The 15708-nt window shown below is 40.7% G+C and overlaps 1 protein-coding gene across 1 annotated transcript; it reads left to right on the plus strand.

Moving 5' to 3' along the window:
- The first annotated feature begins 2073 nt into the window (after positions 1-2073).
- ccndbp1 (cyclin D-type binding-protein 1) lies at positions 2074-15708 on the plus strand. The gene is made up of 11 exons (XM_075460169.1): positions 2074-2227; positions 3069-3128; positions 3530-3609; positions 4790-4871; positions 5137-5233; positions 8399-8472; positions 8740-8816; positions 9184-9443; positions 9705-9765; positions 13503-13549; positions 15093-15708. Exons 1-11 carry the CDS (start codon positions 2140-2142, stop codon positions 15199-15201), a joined length of 1035 nt encoding a protein of 344 aa, XP_075316284.1. The 5' UTR covers positions 2074-2139; the 3' UTR covers positions 15202-15708.

A 15708-nucleotide genomic window follows, 5' to 3' on the forward strand; every position in this document is an offset into this window, starting at 1 on the left:
ATTTGTGTTGGAACTTTGGAAAATAGGTCAATGTCAGCAGTCTGAGCAGAGACTCAGATTCTTTGTGACATGCTTTCCTTCACAAACTGACATAAAGTTGGTTAAAGTAATAAAATGTAGCCACAGGAGGAGAAAACCCTCCTAAAAATAACAAAAAACAGCCTCCAGTACCTTTAGCAAAGGTCTGAAGATAGATTTGAAAAGGCAAATAACATCATATCTTTTTAAAAGTGAGCTGAGAAATCAAGATGAAGTTTTTATAAAGCAACATTTAATCAGTCTGGCTTTTATATAGTGTCTTTATGAATCTTTAATTTGTTTTTTTGTGTTCTTTATTTATTCCCTCTCTCTTATCAATGGATCACCATCATTAATATCGTTGTTATGAGTATTTTATCTCTGAATTAAATGTATCTCTGCTTGATATTTATCGTTCTTATTGTTTACCTCACACTAATCTAAATGTTGTTTATAGGGCTGGGCAACGATTAAAATTTTTTATCTAATTAATCCCATGATTTCCCTGATTAATCACGATTAATCGCATTTGTACGCAAAATCCAAAAATGAATTAAAAAGTAGTGTATAGCTTTTAGCATTTAGTTTTATTTTAAATGTGCTGCCATATGAATGAAAGTGCCATAACATCTGTTGTGAAAACACACTTTTAACATCAGCATCTTTCTGTAGTTTTAATGTAGAAGCCTCGCTCCACTGTCTGTTTCCTTGAATGACTTGCTGCTATCAGTTGTGTGTTTTGCCTTTAAGTGATATTTTAGACTGGAACTACTACGCTGAGAAGACGATTCAACTTGGCAGTGTTTACAGATGACTTTGGTTCTGTCGACTCCGCCGTCTGGAAGAACTTTAAAATAAAGTAAAAGTTCCGTACCTTTCTCCATGGCTGTGTTCGAAACTGCCAACTTCTCCTACTTCTCCTACTACTCATACTAACTTAAACTTTGGTGGATCCGCCGATTACTTTCTTTTCCGCTTCCGCAGCAGACAGCAACAGACTTTTACAAAATAAAAGCCTGTGAGCAACAGACTTTTACAATAATAAAATAAATAATCAAACCTGCTAAAATAAAATATTCATCGTCGTTAAATAATCGATGAGTTAACGCAATAATAACGAGTTAACTCGCCCAGCCATAATTTTTAGATATACTGCACTGTTTTTTGGTTGTGGAAAACACTTGGATAGCCAATCAGGTTTGGGCTGGGTGGCATGAAAAAATTACTGAGGTTTTTGTTTCTCCAACATGTTATTTGAGCTCCGCTGAGGAGTCACCTGTCAACTATGGACAAGGAAATCTGGCCGCTGTTGGCTGAGTGTCTGTTTTCCCTCAAACCATGATGTTTTCCTAACCTCAAGCATGTAGTTTTCAACATGTAAACCCAGCAGAACAGTGACTGAAACCAAAACTTACATTTCAAATCAAGCTGTGTGTGTGTGTGTGTGTGTGTGTGTGTGTGTTGCATCACCATCTAACTCCTCCAAAATACAAATGTGGACTTTTTTTACCTGTTAACTGTGATAAACGGTCCTTTTGTGACAATGTGCAGAACTGTTAACAGACTGTAAACTTCCACGCAGACATTTTCATGTGCAGCAGCTTCATCAAACTGAGCGATAAAACTGAGTTAGTATCAAGAAGAAACAATAGGGTAAGTTTCTGTGTTGATGTCTCAGGTTTATTTATGTATCTGGACAGTTTTAAGGTGTTATTTTAGCCTGGAAAATATAAAATTGACATCGTTTAACATTTGATAAATTAAACATTTAACATTTTGTGTTGTTATGTGGTCATTTAAGTACAATGCAGGCACTATTTTACCATTCAGAAGGGGATTGCAGTTGAATACTTCACCTTACCTGATCATTTACCTTACCTTGCCACGCTCAAAGTCACTTAAATCCCCTTTCTTCCCCATTCTGATGCTCGGTTTGAACTTCAGCAAGTTGTCGGGTATACCCAATAAAGTGGCCGGTGAGTGTGTGTATTTATTTTTCCCATTTTTAGCATCGGGTGTTACATTTATTGTTGTCCCCGTATCGACTTTGTGCTCCCCTTTCGTTCCACAACACGCATGTAACTGATCTTATCCGAGAACTGTCCCCCTAATTTCGGTGACATGAGTGTCGATAATTGCGATGGAAGTTTGTCTGTGCCTTTACGAAATGTACTGAACTCCATCCAATGTATAAGAGACCGGGTCAGAGGTAAATATTACACATTATTTGATGCGCAGGATTAACAGTTAACCGCTGACTACCACATGCTAGCGTACGTGTCAAGCTAGCTTTAACAATAGCATCAAATGTTTTTTTTAATGGGACCGTCTGGTAGTGGTTTGCCAATACACCGTAACCCCTGTGTGTTATTGCTTTATTACTAGTGAGTCTTTCCAAGTTCAGTTTCCTCTTAAAGTCTCTTCGACTTGACTTGATAGCTTTCCGAATCGAACCTCCATACAGCTAGCTTGTTAGCGCTAACCAGCTAAAAACAAGCAAATGGCTATTTTTATCTGCAGATAGAGTTAGTGTGGAGGTGTTTACGTCATTTTCTGGAGATGAAAATATTTTAAAAACTAGAAATGTTTAATACACAACATCTTACATGCAGTAGATTTCATAGTCAAGTGGGTTTTGTGAGGCTAACATATCCGACCCTATTATATGTGTGTATGTCCTGGTTTGCAAATAAAGACATTTTTATTCCACCAGTTTTGATAGATTGAGAGATAATTGTGCCTCTATCCGCAGTGAAATGAAAGAATTCAAAGTAGTGACAAAAAAAACCCCAAAACAAGTACAACTTACAGTACATACGAGTACATCCTTACAAAATAATAATAAAAAGTGGCATTTGTACATTTGTCAGTTAAAACTAGATCTCCTGCAGCAGCTGTTGACTTCTCTTTGAATGAACATTTATACGGATTCGACTCATTTATCATCCCATAGATCAAATGTATTGCATTGCTTTTCTTAAAGAATTTAACCTAAATCCAGCCTGGATGTTGGGACATCTTTTAACTGAATGCTGATTTTTCTGTTGCAGATGGAGAATCGAACGAGTCCCACGGAGCGTTCAACCTCTCCAACTTCTGGGACACTTTGAGTTGAGTATCTTGATGCTTTTCCTCTTTCTCTAACATCATTCTCTTGCATAAAAAAAACAACTTTAAATAGCAAGGTTTAAACCGTCCCATGTTTTCATGTTTCATAAAAGTAATGTAATTGCTAATTTCTTTTTGTATTTGCTCTCTACCAATCAAACGTGTCTAAACCTTTAAATTATTCTGTATGTAATACGATTATATCTTATATTTTCTATCCTGAAAAAGAGTAAATAGCTGTGACTCAGGAAAACGGGCTGTGTGATTTTTAATGTTGCATCATCCTGAATTTCAAGTCAGGCTCTTTTTCATATCAGATAATTTCCCTTTTATCCTTCAAAAATCCTCATCCCAAAGCTGTCAAATATACTTAAAATATGATGTATCTGCTGTTTGTCCTCAGACCAGGCAGTGAAGACAGTTTCTCAGGAAGCCACTAAACTCAGCCTGGCCTTCTCCAAACCCCCGCTGCCATCACAACAGGTCAGATATAATTATCATGAATGCATCAAAGCATTGTTTCATTTTTGTAAGAACTTCTGAATTATCATGAAAGTGCCCAACTTAACAGTATCTCATGCTTGCCTTAATCCAAAAGCATAAATTAATACAATATGTGAAACAATTCGGTCATTGTGATTAACGAGTTCCTTATTATGTTCGCATGTTCTTCACGGCCCACTTTCATGGGATGAGCTACAAAAAACTGATGGGGCCGTGAATTGAGCCACAAAGCTGTAAAAGGAATTATTGTTATTTTGTCTTTCTTGAGCTGTCACATAAATATTTTTTAGAGCTGGGCAAGTTAACTCGTTATTATCGCGTTAACGTATTGATTATTTAACGCCGATAAATATTTTTATCGCGTATTTATTAATGTTATATTTGAAAAAAAACTACTTTTTTTTTTTTTTTTTAAATTAAAACAAAAAAAAGGCCTTTTGTGCCTTTAATATATAGGAAAGTTCAGAGAGAAAGGAAGCAGGGGACAGAGAGAGGGGGAACAACACGCAGCACAGGGCCGTCCAATGTGGGACTTGAACCGGGGCCGACTGCAGCGAGAACTATAGCCTCTGTACATGGGGCGCCTGCTCAACCCACTACGCCACAAAACACCCCTGTTTTATTATTTATTTTATTTTGTAAAAGTCTGTTGCTGTCTGCTGCGGAACCGGAAAAGAAAGTAACGTGGAGAAGGGTACGGAACTTGTACTCGGCCATCTTCATTTCAAAGTTCTTCCAGACGGCGGAGTCGACAGAACCAAAGTCATCTGTAAACACTGCCAAGTTGAATTGTCTTCTCAGCGTAGTAGTTCCAGTCTAAAATATCACTTAAAGGCAAAACACACAACTGATAGCAGCAAGTCATTCAAGGAAACAGACAGTGGAGCGAGGCTTCTACATAAAAACTACAGAAAGATGCTGATGTTAAAAGTGTGTTTGCACAACAAATGTTATGGCACTTTCATTCATATGGCAGCACATTTAAAATAAAACTAAATGCTTAAAGCTATACACTACTTTTTAATTCATTTTTGGATTTTGCGTACAAATGCGATTAATCGTGTTTAATCAGGGAAATCATGGGATTAATTAGATTAAAAATTTTAATCGTTGCCCAGCCCTAATATTTTTCCATGTTTTTTATTTGTATCTGTTGCAGGATGGAGAGAAGTTGTCAGAGTCCATCCTGAAGGGCGTCCTGACTCTGTCTACAGTCTATTACTGGCTACCCAAGAGCCAAGGTAACCTCTGAAAACTGCCCGAACAGTCCTGGATTTTGGCCAGTTAGCTGTGTCAGCTCAGGAGAACAATGCATTGCTTCTCTACTGATACAACCCTTTTCTACGTTTTATGGAATCACGCTGTCTTGATTTTGCTGGCTTGGTAATTGAAACCCAGACTAGAAATCAAGAATCAATTACCAAGAACACGCTGTCAGGAACGAGTTGTGTCTGATGGTTGAGATTTGATGAGGAGGTATGAAACTGTGTCCTCTTCGTGCCTCAGGGGTAACTCTGCGCCGTCAGGTCAGAGACGCCACGGTGGAGGTGCTGGAGGGAGTCTTACAGATGTTGGAGGCCATTCTGAGCTCCCCGCTACAGAGGTGCATACACATCCATCGCATAAACACAGGGTTTTTAAGCCCCTTTAACACATGCACTGCTTTTTCCCCTCAGTGATCTGAGCAGGTGGGAGCGAGTAAAAACTTTACGTCTAAACTTTCCTTCTCTGTGGTTTCACCAGGGATAATTAGCCGTGGCACCGAGTCATTTCCAGTTGTTAATAGAATAGAAAACACAGTGACAATGAGAGATATTTTCCCATTTCATATTAGCTTATCTTGAAATTGACGGCAGTGACACGTCTCAAACCCAGCCAGCACGTCCATGTGGGGCCCATAGGGTTTAAATTTGGGCTGCAGATAAGGGTCCCAAGTGGGTTTGTCCGTAGTTTCCACGGTGGCCTCACCTGTGTTTGCCCATAGGGGTTTCAAAGTGCAATTTGAAGGGTTAGGGTTACCCTCAGCCTTAAATTATTCCAAAGGCAATACAGATGAACACATCACACAAAGAAAATTCGCTAAATGCAAAGTCCAACCAAAGCCACACAGCAACTTGAAACCCAAAACTGTAGATTATGGAATTCTTTACCTCTCTAAGGTGTTCTTTTCATACTCAGTCATGTGACTGACCTGTTGCCAGTTAACCGGATTAGTTGCAATATGTCCCCCCCGGCTGTTTCTTTTTCAGTACCACTCACTTCAGCTTTTTTAATACGTGCTGCTGTCTTCAAATTCAAAATGAGCAAATATTTTTCATGAAATTTTTTAAAATGTCTCACTTTTATTATTTCATATATTTGCTATGTTCTGCTGTGAAGGTAAAATTAGGTTTTTGAGATGAGCGATTCGTTGCATTCTGCTTTTGTTTCACACAGTGTCTCAACCTTTTGGAATCGGGGTTGTAAATAAACCAGAGAACGCTCTTTGTAGTGGAGCAGATAACAGAAAAATCGTGCAAATTATGATACAAGCTTGAAACTGGTTTTGGTTGTTCTCTAGGGCCTATTGATGAAATCTGTCCGATTGGACGTGTGAAAATCCAAGATAGTGGCCATTTTTCAAGCAAATTAGCTTCCCGAAGTTCCATTTTTCATAGAAATGTGTGTCGTTGATATATTTGAATGACATAAGTGTACATTTTTCTTTAAGATACACTGTATTGTATTTGTGTATAGACACATAGATGACATTATTATTGGAAAACGAGAAAAAAAATAAATAAATAACTTTATTGGAACGAAACATTGGATAACGAAACACCGATATAACTGTAACACAAAACACAACAGTTCCTCTGGCTGCTACTGGTCACAAACGCAGCTGCAGAGTGCTGTGCAAGGGTGCACTGATCTGAAGCACTTGCATCTCCGGTTGCAACAAAATCCAACTCACCATACTTGAAAACATAGTAATGGCCACCAGGATCAAACAAAGGAGATTTTGGAGGCTAATTTGGCAGCCATCTTGGGAAAAAATAGCCGCCATCTTGGAATTTTAAATGTCCAATCGGATAGATTTGATCAGAAGCCATTAGAGAACAAAATACACCAAATTTCATGCTTGTATCATAATTTGCACAATTCCAATGAAATTCTGCTTTTATCCGCTCTACTATTGAGCTGGCTGAAGCTTCTGCTCGCTGTCTGACCATAAAATCAGTCTCTCAACTGCTTCCATCCACTTCTGTTTAAAGTGCTTTATGTACTGTGTCACAGGAATGGCAAATATCCCATTAATGGTACCTGTTTGGTGTGTGAAAGAGGCTGCAGTCAATGGTTTCATCCAAGGCTCCACCACAGCAGATTAATTACAATAAAGACAAACACAGAACAACTTAGCTGATGTGTGAAATTACTGCGGATGATTTCCCCTTTGTTGTTTTCCCCATTCTCGTATCATGGGGATCCTTAGATCCTCGGTTAAAGGGATAGTTTGCCTCTTTTGACATGAAGCTGTATGACATCCCATATTATCATTTATGAACATTTTCTTACCCCCTGCTGCGTCCTGTGAGCCGAGTTCCAGCCTCGTTTGGCGTTGATGAAGGTAGTCCGGCTAGTTGGCTGGGGCTTAAAAATAAAGCGTTTTGCTTCTCAAAACAATATGCGTTCTAAAGAGTAATACATTTGCATCACAAAATCGTTCTCCAGGAAAAAGTCAGATCTCACAATCGCTTGGCGCTATTTTCTCTCTACCTTCATATCAATGCGTACAGCTACCTGCCGACAGCCTGTTACGGTGTTTACTGCTCGGTCTGCACTTCGGTCTGCACGGTCTACACAGCAGGCAGTGATACAAAGGGAGAGAAAATAGCGCCAAGCGATTATGAGGTCTGACTTTTTCCTGGAGAACGATTTTGTGATGCAAATGTATTACTCTTTTGAACGCATATTGTTTTGAGAAGCAAAACGCTTTATTTTTTAAGCCCCAGCCAACTAGCCGGACTACCTTCGTCAACGCCAAAACGAGGCTGGAACTCGGCTCACAGGACGCAGCGGGGGGTAAGTCAAATTTATTAAATAATATTGCTAATATGGGATGTCATACAGCTTCATATCAAAAGAGGCGAACTATCCCTTTAAGGCTGGTCGTCGTTTTCTTCCCTAATGGACAAAAACTAATGTGAAAGTAGAAGCAGGTGCCCACATTTCTCCCCTTAACTCTTTCGGTGCCATTGACGTCTATAGACGTCAATTTAAAAAAAAACGTTCACTGCCAAAGACGTCTATAGACGTCAATTGCGTTTTTTAACGGAGCGGGCTGGGGGACAATCTAGCGGAATTCGTCACTAAATCTTAGGCTTGTAAACACTAAACAGAGAATATACTGGCAAAATTACCCGCTAGGTGGCAGCAGTGCCACTATGCACAAAAAAAAAAAAATGAGCTCGTTTTCTCCATTTTTTGGGTCAAACAGCTGTTTTTGGTGAAACCAACCTATGTTCTACTGTTTATTACTAAAGGACTAAAAATGGTAGAAACAAACTTTTTTTTCCTGATGAAAGAAGAGAGTCTACTCTTTCTTTTGGTAATTTCGGTGTGTACATAGTCATAAGACACTTTTCTGTGGGTCTTGGAAAATCAGTCAAAATACTGAAAAACACTTGGCAGTATGGGTGTCTCTGAACTGAAAATGGCTGGCAGCCAATGAGTTAAATGTTACTTCTGTCCACTCCTTCCACCCTCACGACCTTCTGTTGTCCTCCAGTCTGACCCAGGAACAGCTGACATTGACCGGAGGAGTCTGGTCTGCCTGCGACCGCTTCTCCCTTATGCCAAAAGGTCGGTTGAATCATCACACCAAAGCTAAATTCAGACACAGTAAAACACTGTCCAACTTGTTACTGTACCAGTGTTTGAGCCAGTTGAGTCTTCCTGAGTCAGATATATGACAGATAAGTCGGATATTCCACCAGAAAAGCCTCTGATAGGAAAGAGTCTCAGTGCAAATCCACACTGCCTACAGTCAAAACCTTTCAGCCACTCAACACGTAAAAGTTTCACTAAATTTTAATATCAGGTTTATTGATTAAAACGTCCGTTTGGCAGACAATAAGGCGGCTGCGGTGGTGATCCTGTCGTCTCAGACTGGAGTTGTAAAAGATGCTCTAGAGGAAATTGAACAGGTAAACACACACACTCTATACATTTATACATTTATACTCTATTCCACTGAATTTTTTTAAGTTGAATTTTTTTCCATTGAAGTATTTTTTTAGAAATTGATTGTTTTTTTTCACTGATTTATGTTTGTTTGATTTTGGTTGATTGGTTTTTCAAATTCAAAGTCTGATTTTGATGCTGAAAAAATTCAATATTGGAAATTTGTATTCGAACTCTGGTGGCACAGAAAAACTTCCACAGATCCTTATTACCTTATTAGTTCTGTCTACCGATAGGCACCATTTTCCATCGTTTTTAACAACGAAGCAGCTTTTATAGCGTCGGTGAAGGACTGTCATATCTGTCCATGCTGGATTTTAATCCCCACAGGCGCTGTCTGAGGTCGAGGACCCTTTCAACGACATACTCGATGACGACGAGGACGAAGGCAATCCCAGAAGCAACCAGGACACCTACTGGTCCGAGAAGGACCGGCGTGTGATTGCTCCGTGCCAGGGGCTGATGAAGGCGGCGGCGGCGTGTCTGCGGAAACTGACAGCAGCCGTCAAAGCCAACGGCGACTGCGGCGCGCCGCAGAACGTGGCCCAGCTCGACGACCTGGCTGACATCAGCAAAGAAATCAGCCCCGGGTAGATACGCACGCACACATTCGCTCTGACAGAAAGGATTTTACAAGCTGAAGGATGAAAAGAGCAGCGTTGAATTCGAGCGAGATGTTCCTGATGTATCTGGCAGCTGCTCACCTCATAGCAACCGTAAACCTGAACTCATAAGAGTTTTATCAAAACCATTTTCAGCTGTTCTGACCTTCAGATTTCTGGTGAAGCCGTTAAACTCTTTCCTTCTTTCTGCTGAAACATGTTACATGCTCGTGTTTGTTGTCTCCTCAGCGTTGATGATCTGGCCCTCTGTCTCTACCCACCCATGGACTACAGCGGAGTAGAAAACAATGTAAGACAAACCGTTCACATTCCATCATTTTTTGCTTTAAAAAAAAAGGTCATCCAAAGACTGAGAGCATGGATGGTCGTGGTTGCACTGATCAGACTTATTTAAAGTAGTTTTAACTTGTGTCTCTAAGCACTTCAGAGCCGAGGCTGCAGGGCTCCTTGTGACCAAAAATCCGTGGCGTGAGACTAACTTTTTTGCCTCGGTCGCACTTTTCTCGTCATATTTCACCCCCTGTTAGAGCTGCATGATTTGGGGAAAAAGCCTGTATGATAAAAAAAATGGCGTGACGATTCGGCCTGCTTGTACAACGTACAACAGCCAGCAACAACAACGAGAAATCCAATGTTTTTTAAAATAAAATGTTTTTACTAAATTGGATTTGCATAGGGCTGGGCGCGTTAACTCGCTGATTATTTAACGCCAATAAATATTTTATCACGCATTAAGGTTTTATTTTTTTTAAATTATTGAAAAAAATAATAATAATAATTTTTGAGGGGTGTATTTTGTGCCTTTAATGGATAGGAAGGTTCAGAGAGACAGGAAGCAGGGATCGGAGAGAGGGGGAACAACATGCAGCACTGGGCCATCCGATGCGGGACTCGAACCGGGGCCAGCTGCAGCGAGGACTATAGCCTCTGTACATGGGGCGCCTGCTCAACCCACTACGCCACAGACCACCCCTGTTTTTTTGGGGTTTTTTTATTATTGTAAAAGTCTGTTGCTCGCAGGCTTTTATTTTGTAAAAGTCTGTTGCTCACAGGCTTTTATTTTGTAAAAGTCTGTTTCTGTCTGCTGCGGAACCAGAAAAGAAAGTAATCGGTGGATCCACCAAACATGGAGAAGGGTACGGAACTTTTACTCGGCCATTTTCATGTTAAAGTTCTTCCAGACGGCAGAGTCGACAGAACCAAAGTCATCTGTAAACACTGCCAAGTTGAATTTTCTTCTCAGCGTAGTAGTTCCAGTCTAAAATATCACTTAAAGGCAAAACACACAACTGATAGCAGCAAGTCATTCAAGGAAACAGACAGTGGAGCGAGGCTTCTACATAAAAACTACAGAAAGATGCTGATGTTAAAAGTGTGTCTGCACAACAAATGTTATGGCACTTTCATTCATATGGCAGCACATTTAAAATAAAACTAAATGCTAAAAGTTTTGAATTCATTTTTGGATTTTGCGTACAAATGCGATTAATCGTGATTAATCAGGGAAATCATGTGATTAATTGGATTAAAAAATGTAATTGTTGCTCAGCCCTAGATTTGCAACAGCCATACATTCATCGTTATTCGCCTCTGGTGTTTTCGTACCAGCTGGTTACAGCTACAATGATTTTGCCTTCTTGGGTTTCGATGAGTCGTACAAAGACAAAGAGACGGACGTGCTCGCACAGCGCTCACCGGGTTACACACATTGAGACATGCGCGACTGACCAAAATGACACCGAAGCACACCTTTTGTGAGGTAAGTTTGTGAACACGGAAACAGCGAGTCCAAATGAAGCCTCGGTGCTGCGCTAAGTGCTGGGGAGGTGATGCCTGAGAACACCTCCTCTGTTCAAAGATTGTGTGACATCATTGGCTTCGTTGACTTCTCTCTTCAACCATCCGTTTGCTCAATCCAAGGTGTGTGTATACCATTATCCTCTGAGGTCGTCCCTCCTCCTTCAGATGAGTCTTGGCCTGAGGAGCTGGCTCTCCGGTGTTGTGCCATGCGCTTGTCTAGCTGTTGATTAGTTTCTCCGGTATATATTTATTGGTCCAAACACTTCACTATATTGCTTACACTCAGTTTGAGTTTGGGTGTTGGGGCAAAAGCCCAGTTTGGGTGTCCACCGGTTGGAAATGACATGCAGAGTCTTTCATCTACTTAGCTTAGAACTGAAGAAGTCTTTCCGATGATAAGTGAAAAGTCCAGTTGCCCTGAGGATAAACAGGACAGGGGAGACTGAGAATCTACACTGATTACACTGGTACACTGTTTGGTTGCACAACTGTCATTGGAAGTCATGCGTTCACTTTCTCTTGAAATGTCATATCTGGTGCCAGATCGCGGAGTGACTAAGATTCACTGGAACCAATTTCAACTTGATAATGAAAACAGTTAATGCAAGAAGCTTCTGTTCTCACCGTGAATATTTTTACTGAAGGAAGGTGAAGCGTGAGAACCAGTTAGGGTTGGTGGTATATGTTGTTGATCATGTTCCTTAAAGGGATAGTTCGCCTCTTTTGACATGAAGCTGTATGACATCCCATATTAGCAATATCATTTATGAACATTTTCTTACCCCCTGCTGCGTCCTGTGAGCCGAGTTCCAGCCTCGTTTTGGTGTTGATGAAGGTAGTCCTAGTTGGCTGGGGTTTAAAAAATAAAACGTTTTGCTTCTCAAAACAATATGCGTTCAAAAAAGTAATACATTTGCATCACAAAATCGTTGTCCAGGAAAAAAGTCAGACCTCACAATCGTTTGGCGCTATTTTCTCTCCCTTCGTATCACTGCCTGCTGTGTAAACCGTGCAGACCGAAGTGCAGACCGAGCAGTCCCCTGCTTCCGAGCAGCAAACACTATAACAGTGTTTACGGCAGGCGGCAGCAGGCAGTGATACGAAGGGAGAGAAAATAGGGCCAAGCGATTGTGAGGTCTGACTTTTTCCTGGAGAACGATTTTGTGATGCAAATGTATTACTCTGTTGAACGCATATTGTTCTGAGAAGCAAAACGCTTTATTTTTGTGGCCCCAGCCAACTAGCCGGACTACCTTCGTCAACACCAAAACGAGGCTGGAACTCTGCTCACAGGACGCAGCAGGGGGTAAGAAAATGTTCATGATATTGCTAATATGGGATGTCATACAGCTTCATGTCAAAAGAGGCGAACTATCCCTTTAATTTCCTAAATCCAAGGGTTTGAATTAGAGCATGAAACGGGCCTTAAAAGTCAGACCCGAACCGGCCCGTGCCCGAAAGAACTCGACCCGTGCCCGGCCCGTTTTGATTGACAGCTTTGTAGAGCCCGGACCCATTTTTAGCCCGACATTTTTCAAATGTGCGCATATCTTATCAGTCAAGAATGAATCATTGTATTCGTTGTTCTCATCGTGAATATGGTCAAAACTTTTCCACACCTCCGACCTTGCATTTGCTTGCTCAACCAACACGAAATCACCACTAATCGCCGTTTCACTTCTGCGACATCCATTTTGCATCTATGCGTATAAATAGAACTGTGGCGTTCTCACAGCCACTGCGGGTTCTTTCAGCTGTTAGACTATGGATGACTGAGACCTTGTGGCAGTGTAATGCTTTTATTCTTTTCTTTTCTTTTTGAGCCGGTTTGTTCTCCTTCTCTTCCCCGTCTGGTTCCAGCACGCTACTGTGTTTTATAAAGGAGAGTGATTAGACAAGTGGATGCTGGTGTACTAATCACTCACCTGGTGCCGCTCCCCTGAGCTCTCTCCACACCTCTCTCCTGCAGCTGATGCACCACGCCCCCTCCACAAGAACGTTATCACACAATTGTTTATTTACCGCGCAAATAACGGTTTTTAGCCCGGCCCGAACCCGGCCCGATTGAAATAATAAAAGTAGGGCCCCGAACCCGCGGGTCCCGTCGGGTTCGGGCAAATATTCCCAGCTCTAGTTTGAATGCTTTCCTAAATGAGAGATTTCCTGATTTTTACCAGCAAAACCTAAGAATTAGACAAATAAATTTTTTTTTTTTTTTGTCCTTAGGTGTCTAAATTGGCAGCACTTTTAATGAAAGTTCTGGAAATCATAAGGTAAGATGATGCATTTCCACACGTTTACGTCAGCCAAGATTTAAACAAACGATTTCAAACAGCTTAAGTTGATGGTTTGGTTGCCAAGATGTTTCTGTAATGAATTAATTTTAGCTGTGAGCAGTTAAGTTGCAAAAGTTAGTTAGAAAGGGGTTGAGAAACAGTAGGGTGGTGCAGGTGTGACAGTAACTGTGTTAAGTCATCTGTCATCAGACACGCAATGCACTCCTTTTCCTGGGCTAAATGCATTTGTCCTGTTCTGTTGCAGTAAAACTCTGACTTTAAGTGGACTTTTAGGGCAAATGTAAAGTAGAAAAATGTAAATATAGCTGCACTCTGGGATCTATCTCAGTTAATGCTCGTAGTCAGAGGCATTTTTGGCCCTTCTTCAAAGCAAAACCAACCCAGTTCCTTGAGGTTAGATGGGCGGTGCTGGTTTACAGTAAACTTCGAAGCATTTCTTAATCTTTTTTTAACCTCAACCTGGATGAGGATTCTCCATCCTGCTCTCAAAGCTGGCAGATAGAACCACGAGAATTTACCTGTACTTCCATTTTTCCTGCGCAGCCTCACCACAGCATGATGCTGCCACCACTATGCCTTCCTGGTGGAGTTATGTTTGCAGGCTCACGGGAAGCGTTTGATTTGCACCGCACAGCGCGTCTCCTCGTACGCCAGATGTGAAAAATAATTTGAAAAAAATTTTAACACTTTATTTATATAGTTTTTCAGGTATAAACCACATATAAAACACACACAAAAAAAACTGTCAGCCTACAGGAATCGAGACATGCAAAGGTTACAGTTGTGCATTTTAAAGTCCGAGAAAGAGTCCAAAGAGCCAGGACCAGGTAAAGTCATAGGTAGAGGAGATTAGTAGCTGCACAATGCAGACAGTACAGAAAAGAATGAGACAGAGTAATAGTGTCCAGTGTAGCTAGTCCGGAGCACAATGCCTGTCGTTTCTAATATACTCAATAAAATAATACACTTTGAAGGGTTTTAATGTAACAGAAACATTTAAAGGTGACTCTTTTTGCAAGGCAGTTCAAACCTTCTCTGTTATCAGGGTGGCCGCGGGTCCTTAAAAAGTCTTAAAAAGTCGTAAATCAATTTTCCTGAAAATAAGACCTTAAAAAGTATTTAATCGTCTTAGATTCAGATTGCATGGGTCTTAAATATTTGTGTTTTTTTTTTAATATATTTACTTGATTTTATAAGCATGGGACTTAAATGTTCTGAAAATATTGTAATAAATTTAATTTATGGACAGTCATGACACTTTTGTGATCTTTTCGCATGACACACATTTAGCCGATGTTCTTAAACTCAATTGTCAGTTGACCATACTGTCAGTGTGTTTACTTGGAAATACTTCGTATTTCCATCGTACGTTTGGTCTTAGATTTCATTTAGAAGTGGTATTAAAAAGTCTTAAATTTAACTTGTTTATACCTGTATACACCCTGGTTATAGTTGAGTGGATGGTTATGGATTCATTTGGAAAAACTTTACAACCTTTGCCTTCTCCCCGCCTCTCCAGGTCCAGTCACGTGTGTGGAGAATCGGAGCTGACCTGGGTTCAGTTCTTAGATGGAGCCGTCAACCACAACCTGCTGAAAGCCAAAGGTCTTATGGAGCAGGACAGCTAATGTTTGTGTGTGCAGTTAGGCGTGTAAGAGGTTAAGGAGTGGCTGATTGATGCTTGTGTGCGTGTGTGGCCAAATAACCCTTCGTTGACAGCGAATAATGAAAAGACTCCTGTTTGCCGACTTCACAGTTGTGTTGCAATCTACCAAACACGTCTGGCAAAGGAAGCAGATCTCTCCCATCCTCTGGAAACCAGGGAGAAACCAAATTAGTTTTATAATTTGGACAGCTCAGTTTATTCGAGTAGCAGGAAAGAGAAAACGGTGTTTCTGGGATGGATGGTAAAAACTGGTTAAACTTGAGTTACCACGAGCAGGCTGAGTAATAAAGATGCACTGTCAGCTTGCATCAGACCGACTTCACCGCTCCCTTATCTTCATTAAACACACTTTCGCTGCAGTTTTTCTTCTCTTGCTTTGTCATAGTAATAGAAAGAAATTGCTACGAGCCGCAGGATGAGGAATTGTATAGCTTTTATGATCTGTACATCTAATAAAACTTTAATATTA

Source organism: Odontesthes bonariensis, chromosome 3, assembly GCF_027942865.1.
Source record: "Odontesthes bonariensis isolate fOdoBon6 chromosome 3, fOdoBon6.hap1, whole genome shotgun sequence".
NCBI lineage: Eukaryota > Metazoa > Chordata > Actinopteri > Atheriniformes > Atherinopsidae > Odontesthes > Odontesthes bonariensis.